General features: G+C 33.7%; 1 protein-coding gene across 1 annotated transcript; it reads right to left on the bottom strand.

Annotated features, from left to right (window-relative positions):
- Positions 1-867: 867 nt before the first annotated feature.
- HPT1 (homogentisate phytyltransferase 1) lies at positions 868-12,125 on the bottom strand. The gene is made up of 13 exons (XM_020369385.3): positions 11,932-12,125; positions 11,788-11,835; positions 10,093-10,370; positions 9,143-9,226; positions 8,972-9,046; positions 8,503-8,586; positions 8,316-8,405; positions 7,521-7,622; positions 2,339-2,434; positions 2,173-2,244; positions 1,993-2,088; positions 1,587-1,691; positions 868-1,123 (listed from the first exon to the last, which is right to left on the bottom strand). The coding sequence occupies exons 1-13, from the start codon at positions 11,981-11,983 to the stop codon at positions 1,082-1,084; spliced, it is 1,224 nt and encodes a 407-aa protein (XP_020224974.1). The 5' UTR covers positions 11,984-12,125; the 3' UTR covers positions 868-1,081.
- Positions 12,126-17,549: the final 5,424 nt, after the last annotated feature.

Raw genomic sequence — 17,549 nt, 5'->3', positions numbered from 1 at the left:
AACGGAGATAATTAAGCATGGACAATTATTTATTATTTTCTCAACTACCCTTTCCTTGATTCATATTTGGCTTTGTATGAGAGCTTTCTCCATCCCTATTATGAAATTAGACATCATGGAGCATGCTCATTGATAACAAATCACTTTGCTTTCATCAACTTTTATTCATTGTCTATACATAGCACCTTTACCAAACCATAGTATCTCGCTACAACCTATATGTCCGATTCAACCCAATCATGCTGCCCATAATCTGGGCTAGAGTTAGGCCCAAATGGCTTTAGAGGTTTAAATGTTTGACTTAATTTGGATTGGTTTAGTAGTCCAATGTTTGGATAATTTTTATTTTACCATGCTATTACTAAGATTATCTATCGATTTTATCATAAATTAGTATTTCTTGAAATCTTGACTATATTAAAATTATTTTTTTCTTATATCTTTTATGAATCATCTCTTATATCTTTCTTCTTATATATATATATTTTACTTAATTAAATTTAAAATTTATACATGTATTTGCACATAAAACTTGCCAGTTTGAACTTTACTCTTGTAGTATTTTCTTTTCCGCATGATTATTTCTTTTTTCCTTATTATATTCCCTAAAACATCTCATATGACTTAAAAGTCAATAAATTACTGATTAAATAATAATTCTCGTGTATAAAGTCCAAATTTATAAATATATTGAAACACATACTTCTGTTAAATATGACATGTTAAAAAGTAATGTTTTTTTTTATTTAATAATTTTTTTTTTTCACTGAGTCCATTTTTGTAAAGATAAAGTGATACTATGATCAAGACAAGAATCAAACTTCAATCCTGACTAACATAATTGCCAAAGCCGCTGTGCACCTTCGGTTAAAAGAGTAATTAGTAAGCATTACTTACTATCTTGAAAAGTAATGATAATAAGCATGAGTTTGTTAGTTTGTTTAATGGAAGAAAAAATCATTGAAGAAGCCATTGAAAGCAACGGAGTAAAAAAAAAAAACCATTCCAAAAGAAATAATTCTTACAAAGGCAGCACCATTTAAACAAAACTAATTATGAGTTTAACAATGCAATTGCATCCTCATCTTACAAAAGGAATGAGCAAGTATTCTGCGTAAAATAGCTGCAGAAAGAAACAGGACATCAATATAAGATGGTGTTCAACTTTATACGAAGGGCAGAGAATTTGAAAAAAAGAAACAAGACATGAATACAAGATAGAGCAAACAATTTGAAAATAAATAAACAAATAAACTGGCAATAATTCATGTCCCCATATGTCATGTGCTTTTAACAAAGTTGAATTTTTAACTAGAAGATAAAGTTCGATCCATATTATGACCAGGTTCACCAACTTAGTCATAGAAATTCCAATTCCAAAAAAATAATTTCACTATAACTAATGTACCATGCTGTTTTGTATTTCAATTGGAATTTAGAAGACATAAGAAATTCAATAACCATTATTTCTCAAATCGGGAAAAGTTATCAGATAGCTATTTGCATATTTCTCTTTGAATAATGATCTTGACTATTCTTGATAATGACCTCCTAAAATGATAAACAGCATTAAAGGTGAAAATTACCTTCCAAATAAACATATAGAAGGATGTTATCGAAGCTTTGCTTTTCAAATCTACAGATTTGGCATGATACCAGAGAAGTGAAGCTAGAATAGCATGTCCCAGGCCCTAGCATATTGACAGAAAATAAATTTCAAACATTGCAAAAAAGTTTGAACAAGTTTACATACAATAAAAAATTGCAGCACAAGGTAGGCAAGTTTGCCAAATGTTGATATTAGCGAACTTATATAACACAGTAAAAATACAGCAGGAGAAGGAAGGCGAGTATATAGATCAACTTCCTTGAAACTAGTAGTCTAAACTAATTAATCAAAATCACAACCCATCCCCCAGCACCCTGGCATAAAAGAAATAACTGCTTTGTGGAATGTAACTGCAACGTATATATGTAATGACTAGACAATACCGTGACAATTTTGCTCCAGAGACAAGGAGATGCAGCTCCCACCAGGAGGGCCACTCCATAAGCAATTTCAAGAAGAGTAACACAAGTCCAGAATACCTGGCAAAGAGTAGTTAGCAACAACTAAGGGATACGTGAGGGCACAATCAATCCTGCTGAGATGATGCATTTGAAGAAACATACCGGTTTCTGACCTAAACGTACTGAAAAAGATTGGATACCAAATACTTTATCTCCTTCGATGTCGGGTATATCCTATATAAAAACCAGTGTTTTACATTGGATACAATTGAAACAAAAATTTGATGGTGAAAACAAACATATACTATAAGAAATTAAAGGTTTTTACCTTAAACAGTGCTATAACTACAGAGAAGAAGCTCATGAATGCAGTAGCAAAAATCAGTGGTCTTGAAAAGACAACTGCCCTCTTGTACACATGAGTCTGGATATTGTTACATGAATTAGCAACCAAAAAACATCAAACTTCCAAGGGATATAGATTTGTTGGATGGAAAGTTGTGACATACTAGTCTGATACCTTACTGCCAAAACTTATTGTTAAAATGCATTTTTTCCTTTCGTCTTAGTTTAATACTCTAGAGTCTGGAAGGGTTAATAGAGAATATAGGCCTTGCTAGAACTAGATGATAAAAATAGATTAATCCATACTGAGGGTGGTTTCAAATAGTTTATCATGAATCCAACTGTTACAAATATTGTGAATATATTACAGATATTGTGGATACATATAATATGGTTATTATCCTCACTATCAATTAGGGATATGATTAAATTAGTTTCCATAATATAAGAGATTAGTATCTCTATCATTTATTGTATTCACTCTATAAATAAGATTGGTGTGTACAACAATACACACAATTCCTGAATCACAACATGGTATCTAGAGCTTAGGTTCTATTCCTTTAGATTTTTTTTTTCTTTTTCTTCTTACAGAGGCCTTCACCCACCGTCGCCGGCCGTTGCCTCCAACCACCGGCCACCGCCCGCCCACTGTCGTCGCCGGCTGCCGCCCGCCGCCGATCGCCGCCGCCACCCACCTCCGACCGTCGTCCATATCAACGACCTCCGGTCGCCACTGATATTCGTCTTTCATGGCTGCTTCTACTTCAACTACGACATTTACCAACATCCCTCCGATTCCGTGTGAAAAGTTGACCGGAGCAGCCAATTATACCACTTGGGCAGCTCGGTTCAGCTTTGGTTCCATGGTCAAGGACGTGCCGACCACTTAACCACTCATTTTTCTGCAATTGCTACCGATAACCGTGAGCAGTGGCAACAAATTGATGCCTCACTGTGTACGGTTCTTTGGTTTTCTATTGCTTCGAACCTTCAACATTCTTATCAAGCATTCGACACATGTTACGATGTTTGGCACAAGGCCAAGAAAGTTTACGCTAATAATGTTCAACGTCTTTACAACGTCATCACCATTATGATGACCACTAAGCTTGAGAGGGACATACAAACATATTTGAGTAAGCTTGACCGTCTGATTGTTGATTACAATAATTTAATGCCTTACCCCTCTGATGTGGCAAGCTTTGAGAAACAGCAAAACCAGTTCTTCATGATTCTTGCACTTGCTGGTCTTCCTCCTGAGATTGAGTCTGTCCGTAATCAAATTTTGTCTGCCCCTATTATTCCTACATACGACATTGTTAGTGAACAATTGTTGCGTCTCTCCATCTCTCATACTGTGGCTACTCCTTCTGCAACTGCTACAGACTCCTCTGCTCTTGTTTCTCACTCATCTAATCGTGGTAGTGGACATAACGAAGGTCGTGGAAAACAGAATCGTCGTTGCAATTATTGCCACCTCTTTGGTCATCTTGAAGTCAACTGTCGCAAAAAGGCCCGAGAACAGTCATCATCAGCGAATGTTGCTCATGTGCCCAATACTACCTCCTCTGTCGGCTCTTTCTCTCTTACAGATGTCACTATTTCTGCCTCTGACTATCAAGATCTTCTTCAGCTTCGAGCAGCCCAACAATTTGCCTCGCCTGCCACTACCGTGGCTCACTCTGGTAATCTTGTAGCCTTTATGTCTCAGTCTCCTTCTCTTGGACCTTGGATTCTTGACTCCGATGCATCTGATCATATGACTGGTAATCAATCTTATTTCTCTAAATTGTCTTTCTCCGACTCCTTGCCACCTGTTACTCTTGCCGATGGTTCTCAAATTAAAGTTCATGGCATTGGTCAAATTCACCCACTCACTCACCTCCCTTTACACTCTGTTCTGTTTGTTCCTGGTTGTCCTTTTAATTTAATTTCCATTAGCAAACTCACCAGTACCCTTGATTTCTCTGTGTTGTTTGTTAATAATTTTGTTCTTATTCAGGATCGGCGTACTGGACAGACGATTGGAGCAGGACATGAGTCTGGGGAATTATATCGTCTCTCATCACCGATTGTGTGTGTTTCCACCTCTGTCGATCTTGCTCATCAACGTCTTGGTCATCCCAGTTTGGAGAAATTACAACTTTTAGTTCCTAGCCTTTCTACCGTTAAAAACATCTAGTGTGAGTCATGTCAATTAGGGAAACATGTTCGTCAGTCTTATCAATCTAGTGTCCATAAATGTGTTGCGTCACCATTTACCCTGGTTCACTCTGATATTTGGGGACCTAGTCGAGTCTGTTCAACTTTAGGTTATTCTTATTTTGTTACCTTTATTGATGATTTTTCGCGTTGTACTTGGGTTTTCTTAATGAAACACCGTTCTGATGTTTTTCATATTTTTTAAAGTTTTTTCACTAAAATTGCTTCTCAATTTGGTCAATCTATTAAAATCTTACGCACTGATAATGCAAAAGAGTATTTATCTTCAAAATTCCAGTCTTTTCTTTCCTCCCAAGGTATTCTTCATCAGACCTCTTGTGCCCACACACCACAGTAAAATGGTGTAGTTGAACGCAAAAATCGTCATTTGGTTGAGACAGCTCGTACTATTCTCCTTCATCACAAAGTTCCACTTCGATTCTGGGGTGATGCGATTCTTACTGCCTATTACTTGATTAATCGCATGCCCTCCTCTGTTCTCAACAATCAAATCCCATACACCATCTTGTATCCACAAAAAGATCTCTATCTTGTTCCACTTCGTGTCTTTGGTTGTACATGTTTTGTCCATGATCTCACTCCAGGTAAAGATAAATTTTCTGCTAAGTCTCTCAAGTGTATATTTCTTGGTTATTCTAGACTCCAAAAAGGGTATCGTTATTTTTGTCCACAACTTCAACGCTATATTGTTTCCCCTGATGTTTCCTTCTTTGAGTCATCCTCTCCTTTCTTTTCTGAAGATATTACTAGTCATACTTCTTTGGATGATCAACCTACTATTCCAACTCCGGCTCCGGCTGTAGTAACTGATCCACCACCATTACTTGTCTATCAGCGTAGGACACGTCATCCACAGGTGGTTCCATCTACAACTCCCCTAGCTTCATCTTTTGCTCCAACCGACTCTCTGGCGACGCCTCCTGCACTTGAGCATCCTTTGCCTGAGTTACCCATTGCCATTCATAAAGGTATTCGAACTACCCACAATCCTCATCATTTATATGCTTGTACTCTTTCCTGTCATCGATTGTCTCCTTCCTACTTTTCTTTTGTTTCCTCTTTGGATTCTGTGTCTATTCCCAAGTCTACAGGTGAAGTTATGGCTGATTTTCGGTGGAGACAGATGATGGTGGATGAAATGGATGCTTTGCAGACTAGTGGCACGTGGGAGTTGGTACCTTTACCACCTGACAAGTCTATCATTGGTTGTCGATGGGTGTACACAGTGAAAGTTGCACCAGATGGTAGCATTGACCGCTTTAAAGCGAGATTGGTTGCAAAGGGCTATACTCAAATCTATGGCCTCGATTATGGGGATACTTTCTCCCCTGTCACCAAGATGACGTTTGTTCGCTTGTTTCTTGCTATGGCTGCAATTCGTCATTGGCCACTACACCAATTGGATATTAAAAATGTCCTTTTAAATGGTGAATTGCAAGAAGAGGTTTATATGGATCATCCCCCTGGCTTTATTGCTTCCGGTGAGACTCACCTTGTTCTTCGTCGTTCTCTTTATGGCTTGAAGCAATCTCCTCGTGCTTGGTTTGGACGCTTCAGCTCTGCCTTGATTGAGTTTGGTGTGACTCGTTGTGAGGCTGACCACTCTGTTTTCTTCCTTCACTCCTCATCTGGAATTTGTATTTATTTAGTGGTGTATGTTGATGACATTGTCATTACTGGTGATGACTTCGATGGTATTTGTCGCCTCAAATCTCATCTTCAACGCCAATTTCAGATGAAAGACCTTGGTCCACTTAGATATTTTTTGGGGATCGAGGTTGCTCACTCCACTTCTGGTATTGCAATTTCCCAAAGAAAATATGCTCTGGACATTCTCACTGAGACTGGTATGGTTGACTGCCGCCCTAGTGATACTCCGATGGATCCCAACATCAAGCTTCTTCCTGGTCAGGGGGAGCCATTAGATGACCCAGAAAGATATCGTAGACTTGTTGGCAGACTTAACTATCTTACTGTCACCAGGCCAAACATCGCATTCCCAGTAAGTGTGGTAAGCCAATTCATTAACGATCCTCGTTATAGTCATTGGACTGCAGCAATGCGGATACTCATATATATCAAGAAGGCATCGGGCCGAGGACTACTATACGAGGACAAAGGCAATTCCAAAATTGTCTGTTATTCAGATGCTGATTGGGCAGGATCACCATCAGACAGAAGGTCTACCTCTGGCTATTGTGTTCTAATTGGAGGCAACCTAATTTCATTGAAAAGCAAGAAGCAAACTACAGTTGCTATATAACTGCGGAAGCTGAATATCGTGCTATGGCAGCAGCTGCAAGTGAAGTTACATGGCTACAACAACTTCTCAAGCAACTTCAAATTGGAGACACTCAGGGAACTAAACTCATCTGTGATAATGAAGCTGCTCTCCACATTGTCTCCAATCCAGTCTTCCATGAGCGGACTAAACACATAGAAATAGATTGTCATTTTGTAAGAGAGAAAGTGCTCTCAAGAGAAATCACCAGTGAATTTGTCCACTCTAGTGACCAGTTAGCAGATGTGTTCACAAAATCTCTTAAAGGACCTCAGGTTGATTATATTTGTAACAAGCTTGGTGCATATGATATATATGCTCCAGCTTGAGGGGGAGTGTTACAGATATTGTGAATATATTACAGATATTGTGGATACATATATTATGGTTATTATCCTCACTATCAATTAGGGATATGATTAGATTAGTTTCCATAATATAAGAGATTAGTATCTCTATCATTTATTATATTCACTCTATAAATAAGATTGGTGTGTGTACAACAATACACACAATTCCTGAATCACAACACCAACAAAGCAAAACATAAAAATTTGGGATAAAGATTTGTTATTGTTGTTTACTTCACAAAAGCTAATTCATGCTCATCCAGAACTAGAAAGTCTTTTAAAAAGAACACGTAGCTTTAGGACAAAACCTGCATGTGAAGGAAAAATGCAAGTTGCACTATTACTGCCCGAACAGCTAGAATGCACATTGCTGCGAGCACTGCAAATCTTTTCCATCTCAACAGAGGCACCTAAAAAAATTTCAAAAAAACAATTTGTAAAAATGATGCGGTCACCATTAAATAATTTTCCGAAATATAGCTTTCTTTTTGTCAATAAATGTATGATATTGTTTGCCCGCAGGCTAGAACATGGTTCGAGTAATATAGTAGTATATGTGGAAATAGTTTCAGAAAATCAGGAGCACTCAATCACAAGTAAAAAAACAATTTTTATTTTTATTTGAGCAAAATCAGTATCAGATAGCATAGAAATTGCCCTCTTTATTAAGAATTTATCAGTCGATTAATTGATATTGCTAAAATATGAATCTCAGTGTTACACAATTTCAACTCTTAAACCCCACCTTTAGTTTACCTAGTTTTCTTCCGAGTAATGATACACATACAACAATTTGTACAATGTTATGTTTTTGTGTCTATTTCTCTCCATCTCATCATTTATTATATTTTAAATTTCTCCCTCTTTTCTTTCTTTCTCTCTTTTTTGTACAAGTATCATTTCCATTTTCTTCCAAAAGGTAAATAAAACAAAAAAAATGGATATTATTTGACATTTATTGTCATTAAATTTGACAATGCAAGTCCCACACAGAACCAAGAACAAGTAAACTTCAGTAGATTTTTTTAAATAAGACATCATGACTATGCCTTTAATAATATGAGGAGAGAAAGGAAGTTTAAACACAAACCAAAATAACTCACATTGATTGAGTAAGCAGTCCCTAGCACAAAACTTACAAAAAGAGCCCAAAATAATGGCCATGAACCTACGATCCAGCCAAGCCAAAAACTCTGTAGAAAAGAATAAAACAATAAGTCTCCTTCGACCCTGTCAGTAAATATTGTCTTAAAAAATATCATTGGGAAAAGGGATGAAGCTATACGGTACCAGAATTGAGAAAGATGTAACAATAGCAACACCAGTTCCAAAGGAATATTCCCCAGATGCCAATGGAAGATAGGGCTTGTTTATCTGCAATAAAACACATAACAAGGATCAATAATATATGGTAGTTCCCCTGAAAAATTTATAAGCTGTAAAAGGTTGGATGTCTTTCTTGCCATATTCAATGCTACAACAATTGGGGAAGCTAAATAAACTAATATATAAACCAGATTTCAATGGTCAAAATATATAAACTGTTCAAATCGTGCATGAGAGCATAGACTCTAGTATGCAGTATGCACCTAGTCTGCATGTCTCTGAATATCCAACTATAGATAAACCAAACAGCAATTCTGTCACTATCATTTATATATACTTTTTTACTAGAACAATCCAGAATCCTGAAAGACACTGGAAAAAGAATAATTTCTTAGATATGCAGATTGTTTATTTCTATTATTAAGTTCCATACCTTGTCTATTTCAACATCAGACAATTGATTCAAACCAACGATATATATATTCATGAACAAGGCAGCAACCACAGCCTGAAACATATAAAATAAATAAGTCAAAAAGTATTGGTGACATTAGAGGGGGAGCAACTGGTTATTTAAAGAAAAGAAGTGTATTTTGGGTCTCACCTCCAACACACCAGTAAAAAATAGTGGAGATATATCTGATAATTTTTCTACCGCAAGGAGAGACACAGAAATTATGCTTAATGCCTGCCAAAAGACAGATAAAGAGACCCCTTTTAAAACCTTCAGAATATTACAAATATACGAAAAAAGTGATTCATGAAAATGAATTGTATAATTTGTATTAAGCATTTCAGGATTAGTTCTAAGAGTGTTTAAATGAAGAATTTAAATAGAGTAATTTATTTTTTTGAGAAGAATTTCAAATGCCTTGAGGTAAAATACCTTGTTTAAATGAAAAATTTTCAAAAACAAATTGAAATCCAAACATTTGTGAAATTTCTTAAAATAGTAAAATTTCAAATTCTCCAAAAAAAGTAAGAATTTGAAATTCTTCATATTTTTTCTTTTTTATCTCACCTATATATCTTTTATCTTTTTTCATATCTCTCATGTTTCCTTTTGTCTCACTCTCTTCTATCTCTCATACTCTATTTTCTCTCCCCCTTCCCCGCTGTCTCTCTCTTTCCCTTTTTTTTTTCTCTTCCAATTTCTTTTCTTAATTATTGAATATTCAAAAATATCAATAATTTTTTTAGTTATTGAATATTCAGAAGTATTTTTTAATTATTAAATATTATCTAATATTAATTTTTAAAACTATTAAATAATTAAAAAATGGCTAATATTTATTTTAATAAAATTTAATCTTATAATCTCAATATGATATATATAATCAATTTTAACCATGATGGAAATCAAATTACCATATTCAAGCTAAGAATTTAAAATTCAAAAAATTTGAATTGACTTATCCAAATAAAGCATTTAAAAAATGATAGGAATTAAAATGAAAGTAATTCAAATTCAAAGAATTTCAAATTTCTTAAAATTTCTAAAGTGCCTCATCCAAACACACCATAAGAGTAATTCTAGAAAAGCTTGAACTTAACTGTGCCAATAACTGTGTGTGGCCTGGAAAACCTGTAGAAAGCATCCAAGGAAGTTTTGAGCGAATCCAAAATGCCTTTTGGATCAAAACCTTCAGGTTCAGCCTCAAAAGATTGTTCAGAGGTCGCTTTTACAACAAATTTTATGTTACACTTTTGACATGTATACCCTCCCTCAATGCCTTTGTAATGATGATTCAAACTTGGCCGCTGAAGCCTCAAAAAATTATATTCTTTTTGGATTTTCCTTTTGTGCCATGTAGCCTTTGGCACATAAGAACCTTGAGCACCAAATGTTGGATGTTAGTATCAGTGACCATGCATGGTATAAAACAGAAATATATTGCTTTACAATGAATCAGAGGTAAAGAAAAAAACATACAGGGAGAATTTTATAATCAATGTCCAGAATTCTGGAAAGGGTACACGTTATTTGCAACTCTACCAAGACATATACTGTTCTCAATATAGAGATAGACATAAGAGACTCAACTAATTGAGACTACTATCACCAATGGTCACTTCTCAAAGGAAACACAAAAATGTTGCTGCAACACAATTAAAATCCGGGAGTACGTTCATTAATCGTTCCCAATAGATAACACTGGCATAATGATTTGGATCTTCAGAACTGCAGAGTTATATATCCATAAACGCTCTTCCCATTACCTGTGTCTGCTTAGAGGGAAAGATTTTTATTCACCCGTGCTCTTAGCAACCATCGAGATTTTAAAACATTTTCTGTTAGTTTAGTAGTTCACTGCTGTGATTAAAAAATGATTCTTTAATTTATCAGATTTTAAACTTAAGGTAAAACTCATCATTTCCATATCAATGTCAATTCAATACTTCCAGACTTTCTCCAATCACCTCTGTAACCTAGAGAAACCACTAATGCGAATCTATATTACAAAGATTAACAAAGTGAAATTCCATTTCTAATTAAAGATCAACAGGAAAGATAATAAGAAACTGTATAAATTTTGGCACAATTTGAATAAACTTCTTTGTAAATCACTTATAGAAAAAGAAAATATAAATATAAAATAAATTGACTTTATAGTAGGTAAATCAATCATTTGTCCATCAGGATCCAACATTAATCCTCTCATACATACTAATTAGTGCATTTGAGAAGCTAAAAATTACAATCAATTTATACACTCACATTATATATATATATATATATATATATGAAGAAGGGTTCACTTATTCCAAGAATAAGTTTAACTAGACTTACTTTATTCAATGACTCATGTTCTAGATTGAATTTTAACAATTCAACCATTAAATTAAAAATTCTTAGTGTATAAGTCAAGTCTACAACTTTAAAAAAATATATAAAAATTATTTGATACTTTGTTATATAAATTCAAATCGATGTATAAAATGTTTTTACAGTTATCTGTCAATTTGAATTAATGAAACGAAATATCAACTAGTTTTCAAATTTTTTAAAAATTTGCAAGTCTAATATATACATTAAGAACTTTTAATTTAAAAATTAAATCGTTAAAATTTGATATAGAAAATGAGTTAATAAGTATATTCTTCTATATTTTCATTTAACTTCTCCAAAAGCTAAACTCTTAAGTGTTTACCAAGAAATTCATCCAAATAGCTCCAAAATAAAATTTCTCCTATTAAGCTTTAAACAAGAAATTTATCCAAACAGCTACAATACATGATAAGACATACTTGCATGGTAAATGCGGGCGCAATATTTAGTCCTCCAGAAATTTCCACCTGCCGGCACCAATTGTCAGTCGTGTTAGTGAGGTATCAATATCTGAGACGGAAAACAGATCGAGAATTCATAGAGAAGAAATCGAAATACGATACCAGTTGCAAGTGAAGACGCGTTAGGAAAAGATCCAACGAGCACCGAATCCATATTATATACTGATTCTGCTTCCGATGCGGATGCGAACTCAGTTGCCGGATTTCAGTTTCACCAACACTTCATTTCTTCCTCCACTTCGCGCCCTCGCCCTCGCCTGCAATTTAGCTAAGTAACAAAACAGATTTTTTTTTTCTCCCAAAACGCACTGTCTATTCATATACACCACTTCCCAAAAGAAGCCAAACTACGCTGCCACGTGTCACTCCAGTGAATATTATAATATTAGATTCTCTTACATGCACCCACCACTCCAACTAAGACTCAAACAGTCACTCCAGTGAATATTATAATATTAGATTCTCTTACATGCACCCACCACTCCAACTAAGACTCAAACAGCATGCAGAATATTCGATCCTTCTGTACTTAATTACGGCTAACCCTAGTGGTCCTGCTTACTTCTATTTACAACAAGTTCCTCTAATTTTAATTTTTTTTTTCTGATTATAGCAATTTTAGGTATATGTAGTGATTTACTCTTAATAATACTCTCAATAATTTTAAGTATAGTGTTTAATTAGTTTGACGTGTTTGGTCAAGATCCGTGTCACACCCTTTCGCTTTTCAGTTCGCACCGAATAATATAAAATTATAAACGCGTAACGTCCTAAAACTCTTGTTCCGTGAATCCTAAAACTCTTGGATAGTGAAGGCTTTGGAGCGTCATTGCTGTCCTATTTATTAAAACGATGAAAATGACATATATGATAGTGATTTGAACATTTAATTGTGGCATATAAAACAAAAATAAAATAAGGGATTTGCAATTAATAGAATTTGGAGCAAAGGACAAACTTAGACGGACTACTTGTGAAATGAAGGAAAATTTACCTATTTCGGTAGAAACTAGGAAAATTATCTGTTCAGTTGCCATGTAATCCAAATTTCCAATTAACTCTTGTTTTGCCATAACATTGCAAGTTGGAAAAAGAACGAGAACTACGTTTTTTCCAAATATAGCAATAGCTTAATTGTGTTGTTCAATAGTAGTTGAATTGCATCAAATAACTTGCACGCAATTGAACTACATTTTCTACGCTGATTATCATTCACGATTATCGTATCAATTTTCATCTTATTTTGACGGATAAACAAGGCCTTTAAAGTGATTCAAATTTCATTGCTAATTATCTCATTGTTAATTATCTCATTGTTGTTGTGTTACTGTTTTAATAACAGTAAAAGATACTTTACTCACTTTGAGATAAAGACATGAGTAAAGATAGACATTAAAATTTACATATAAGACATCATAAAATATGAATGAACAAATAATGGAATAAAATAAAATATAATGAGAAAAACGTGATGGGTCAAGATTTTTCTCCCCTTTTTTATTTCCTTTCTCAATTCTATTTGATTTTTCTTACCCTTTATGTCTTTAATTTATTTTTTTATTCTGTTTTATATCTTTTAAATGATTTTTCTTGCTTTATAAATAATTTATCATTTAAAAATAAAGGAAAACATTTTTTTAAGATGACCCATTTTTATTTATTTACTTATTGTTGTCTAACTACAATGATTTTTTTTCTTCTATTTTACTACATGTGTACATGGTGGGCTTTATTTTGGGCTTACTGGGTTGGTTCGCTTCATGGACCAGTACAAATTTTTTTTAATTCTGAAAAGACTCATGATATATATACCTCCTTTTTTTAATAAGTACACCTTCTTTATTTTTTTTAAAAAATTATAAAATATTAGCTCTTTTTTTTAATTCTAATCTTATATCTTTAACTTTCAATTTACTACTTTCTTCTTTTTTTTCACATATTTTTTTTCTTTTAATTTTCACATGCTACCAAAATAGATGAGGTGAATGAAAGGTAAGAGGGTGCATGTAAAAATTGAAAAAATGAAAGAAAATATGTGAAAAAAAATATTATATTAAATATTGTGGATGTAAAATTAAAAAATACAAAATACAAAATTAAAAAAATTAATAATATTTTAAATTTTAATTATTTTTTTAAAAAAGGAGGTGTACTTATAGAAAAAAGGAGGTGTATATATCATAAACCTTCTGAAAATGAGAAATCCTACAATAGTTCTCAACTAACAAACGACTCAGTCCAAAGGCCTCTAGCCAGGAAAAAAAGTGAAGTGAAAATATCTTTTTTTAAAATGTATTTTAATATATATTAAACATGTCTTCTGGACAGATACCTATCAAAGTTTTTTAATCAAACTCTTATCCACATGTTTAAAGAAGTTAACTATTTACCAATGATAAAATTTGTTTGTATATAAACTTTTGTATTACAATTATTGGATTCCTCCTTCTTCTTTTTTTTAATGGAACAAAAGGGCTAAGGCCTAAAACACAACTACATCACTTTTGAACTAGATTAATGGCATAGCCTTACAAAATTTAAATAGCAAACAAAAGATGGTTAGAATTAAGAACTAAAAATATTTCACATCTATTTTGAAAGAGAGACCATGTTTGGTCAATCCATTAATCACTAAATATCCTTCTCGAAATATATGAACCCATTTGATTGCATCCATCCTTATGAATTGATGCCTCCAATTAACCTAGCACATAGTGAGTGACTTGATATCCATTTGTACTTTTGGAATCAGTTTCAACATTCAATAGTAATTCTCCATCACCCTTTAATTTTTTAGAAGTAATAGGACTCAACTTTGCTTGCAATATACTAATTATACTATATAGTAAAGAGTGTAAGTTACATGAGAAAATTTCCATGAATTGAAAACACCAAGATGACCATGAAGAACACATTTTCTCATGTTGGATTTGACCTAATGATTAGTGTTGTGCATCGAAAGTTAACACACACATGTGTCTTCATATTCTAGAGGGATGTTTGAGTCCATAAAGGGACCTTTTGAGCAAACACGTCTTATGTTCATTTTCAAGACTAATGAAACCAGTAGTTGCCTCGTATATATCTTTTATTTCAATTCCCATGTAGAAAGATAGCATTAACATCCATCTATTTCAATTCCATGTCAAATCGTGCAACCTTGGAAGGAAGAATCTTGATGAAGTTGCACTTGACCACGAAGAGAGAATATTTTAGTAAAAATTAACTTCTTTTCTTCGTGTGAAGCCCCTAGCAACCAACCTTGCTTTAAATCTAGCATTTTCTACCTCTTTTGTACCTTTTTTCCTCTCGAATAAGCACTTATATCCAACAATATATTGTCCCTTTGGACACTCAACGAGGGATCATATCTGATTCTGAATTAGAGAATTCATTTCTTCCTCCATTGTAGTAATTCATCTAGCCTTATCTCTGTTAAAGTTGTCAAAATGAGTCACAATCCATGAGCCAACCTGGTCCACCAAAAGTTCAAGCCGAGTTGGGCAATAAAAAATTATTAATTTCAATATTGTTGAAAATTCAACCTGTCTCACTAAGAACCCAACTTACCTAGGTTGAACTCGTGGTAAGCCAAGTTGGCTCACAAGCCCATTCACACAAAAAATATAAAAACCTAGAGTCCGCTCATGCAAAAAAATATATTATAAAAGCCCATAGCATACTCACAAAAAAAAAATAAAAACCCATAGCCCACTTATTCATTTAGCCAAATGTCACACATGGATGATTATTTATTGGATTATGGACTCATTTTTGTGGGAGAAAAGAAAAATAAATTAGAAAAAAGTAGATTGTGTGGTTGGACATTAGAAAAAAAAAGTTTAAAAAATAGATTTGGCTGAATAGATATTTAAAAAAAATATTTTTTAAAAACAGATATTTAAAAAAAAAAAGTATGACTAAACATTAGAAAAAGTATATTTTGTTAGCTCACTAAAAGGTGAACTAGGTTGAGTTGGCCCTCTTATTGACCAACCCGCGGTGGGCCAAGCCGAATCGAATGCCCCGTTTTGACAACTCTCATCTTTGTTGGCAGTGACCTCTTCATAGGTTTGAGGTTCACCTAATTTTTTTATCTCTTTTCCAGCTATGAAAACAAAAGAGATTAGGTCAACATGGCCATACCTTATCGGAGCTTTAATCATTCTCATCTCCCTATGTTTAGCAAGACAACAATCTTTTTGTGAAGGATCTCTTATTTGCTCCTAACTTGGGATCTTGTTTACATATTTTTTTTCATCTTCATCGGTATTAAAACCATGTTGACTTGGGACAAATTCTTCAGTCTTCACTTCTACTTGAATGTTCTATCTTTCAATAGGTTTTAATGGCACAATCAAATTTTCCATTTGAAGCTCATTGAAGATTACATCTCTATTGACAATGAACTTCTTGTATTTAGGTTTTATGCACCAAAGCTTGTAACCCTTGACTCCTATAGGGTAGCTTATGAATGCATATTTCAAAGCCCTTGGCCCTAACTTATCTTGCTTAAGACAGGTATATGCATTGCACCCAAAGGTCTTCATCTCATCATAGTTGGTTTTCCTTCCACTCCAGGTCTCTTAAGGAGTTTTGAAAACATATAAGTGAAAACATAACTGCATTAATCTAGCTAACCAATTTTATCCTATTCAATACTAATAGTATATAGGATGAATACAAACCATTACACAACAATTAGACATACTTACATGGTAATTCTCAAACTCAAAATAGATCACATAATAAAATTGACTCATAAGAAAACACACATGAGGTAACATTCAACCCATTTTTATAAAATAAACTTACACCAATTAATAATAATTTAATTAAATAAAAAATTTATCACTCTTGGAGTATGTTTGAGAGTGAACTCAGAGAGAAAAAAATAAATGACATGTTTTTATTCTTAAATTAAATGAGTTATATATTATTTATAAAAATAAACAATAGATCAAAATATTAAATTTATGTCTATCTATCATGTTCTCACTTTAAAGGGGGAAAACCCAACTTATAGGCCCTCACTTTATACCTCTTGTCACTTTTGAAGGACTAAATTCAAACTTAATATCAAACTCATTTAGAATTTTTTTTCTTCATTTTTTTAGTTTAATTTTAGTCCCTACAAAATCCAGATTATAGTATTTGCACATGACAGAATGGTCCTTGGTGTGCTATATGTTGAATGCACCTATCTGTCGCCAAGTTCTGAAGCAAAATAGCACATTTCTTTGTTATGAAACACTAACTGTACACAATTATCAACATTCTCTTTCCAATACTCTAGAAATTCATGTGGTCCCGCTTCTTATTTATCAGGTTATGCTTCCAATTTAGCGTGGTCTCATATAAACTTCATCAACATAGTGTATTAGAAAAGTATGTATCTAATTCCTCTTACCCATTACAATTTCATGATTTAGTTAGAAGTCGTTTTCGTGGTTTCTAGCAAGGATGATAACTTGTGACAATAGAGAGAGAGAGAAAGAGGGAATTTGTTTATGAACAATGGCAGAGAGTAAGGATCAGGACTAACTCTAGTTAATTTTGATACTAATCTCCAGCTGCCAAGAGGTACATAAAGGATAGAAGAATACGGTTCTTGACAACAAGAATCAGGATTTCTTCAGCGGAATACAACTCTAAGTGAAGAACTTTATTCTTAGGTTCCGTTTAGATAATTTTTTTTTACTATGAGTTGTTCTTTGATG

Source organism: Cajanus cajan, chromosome 5 (assembly GCF_000230855.2).
Source record: "Cajanus cajan strain Asha chromosome 5, NIPB_CcT2T_4, whole genome shotgun sequence".
NCBI classification, from domain to species: domain Eukaryota; kingdom Viridiplantae; phylum Streptophyta; class Magnoliopsida; order Fabales; family Fabaceae; genus Cajanus; species Cajanus cajan.
Note: the sequence above shows the minus strand (reverse complement) of the source record. Positions and strands in the feature narration are given on the sequence as shown.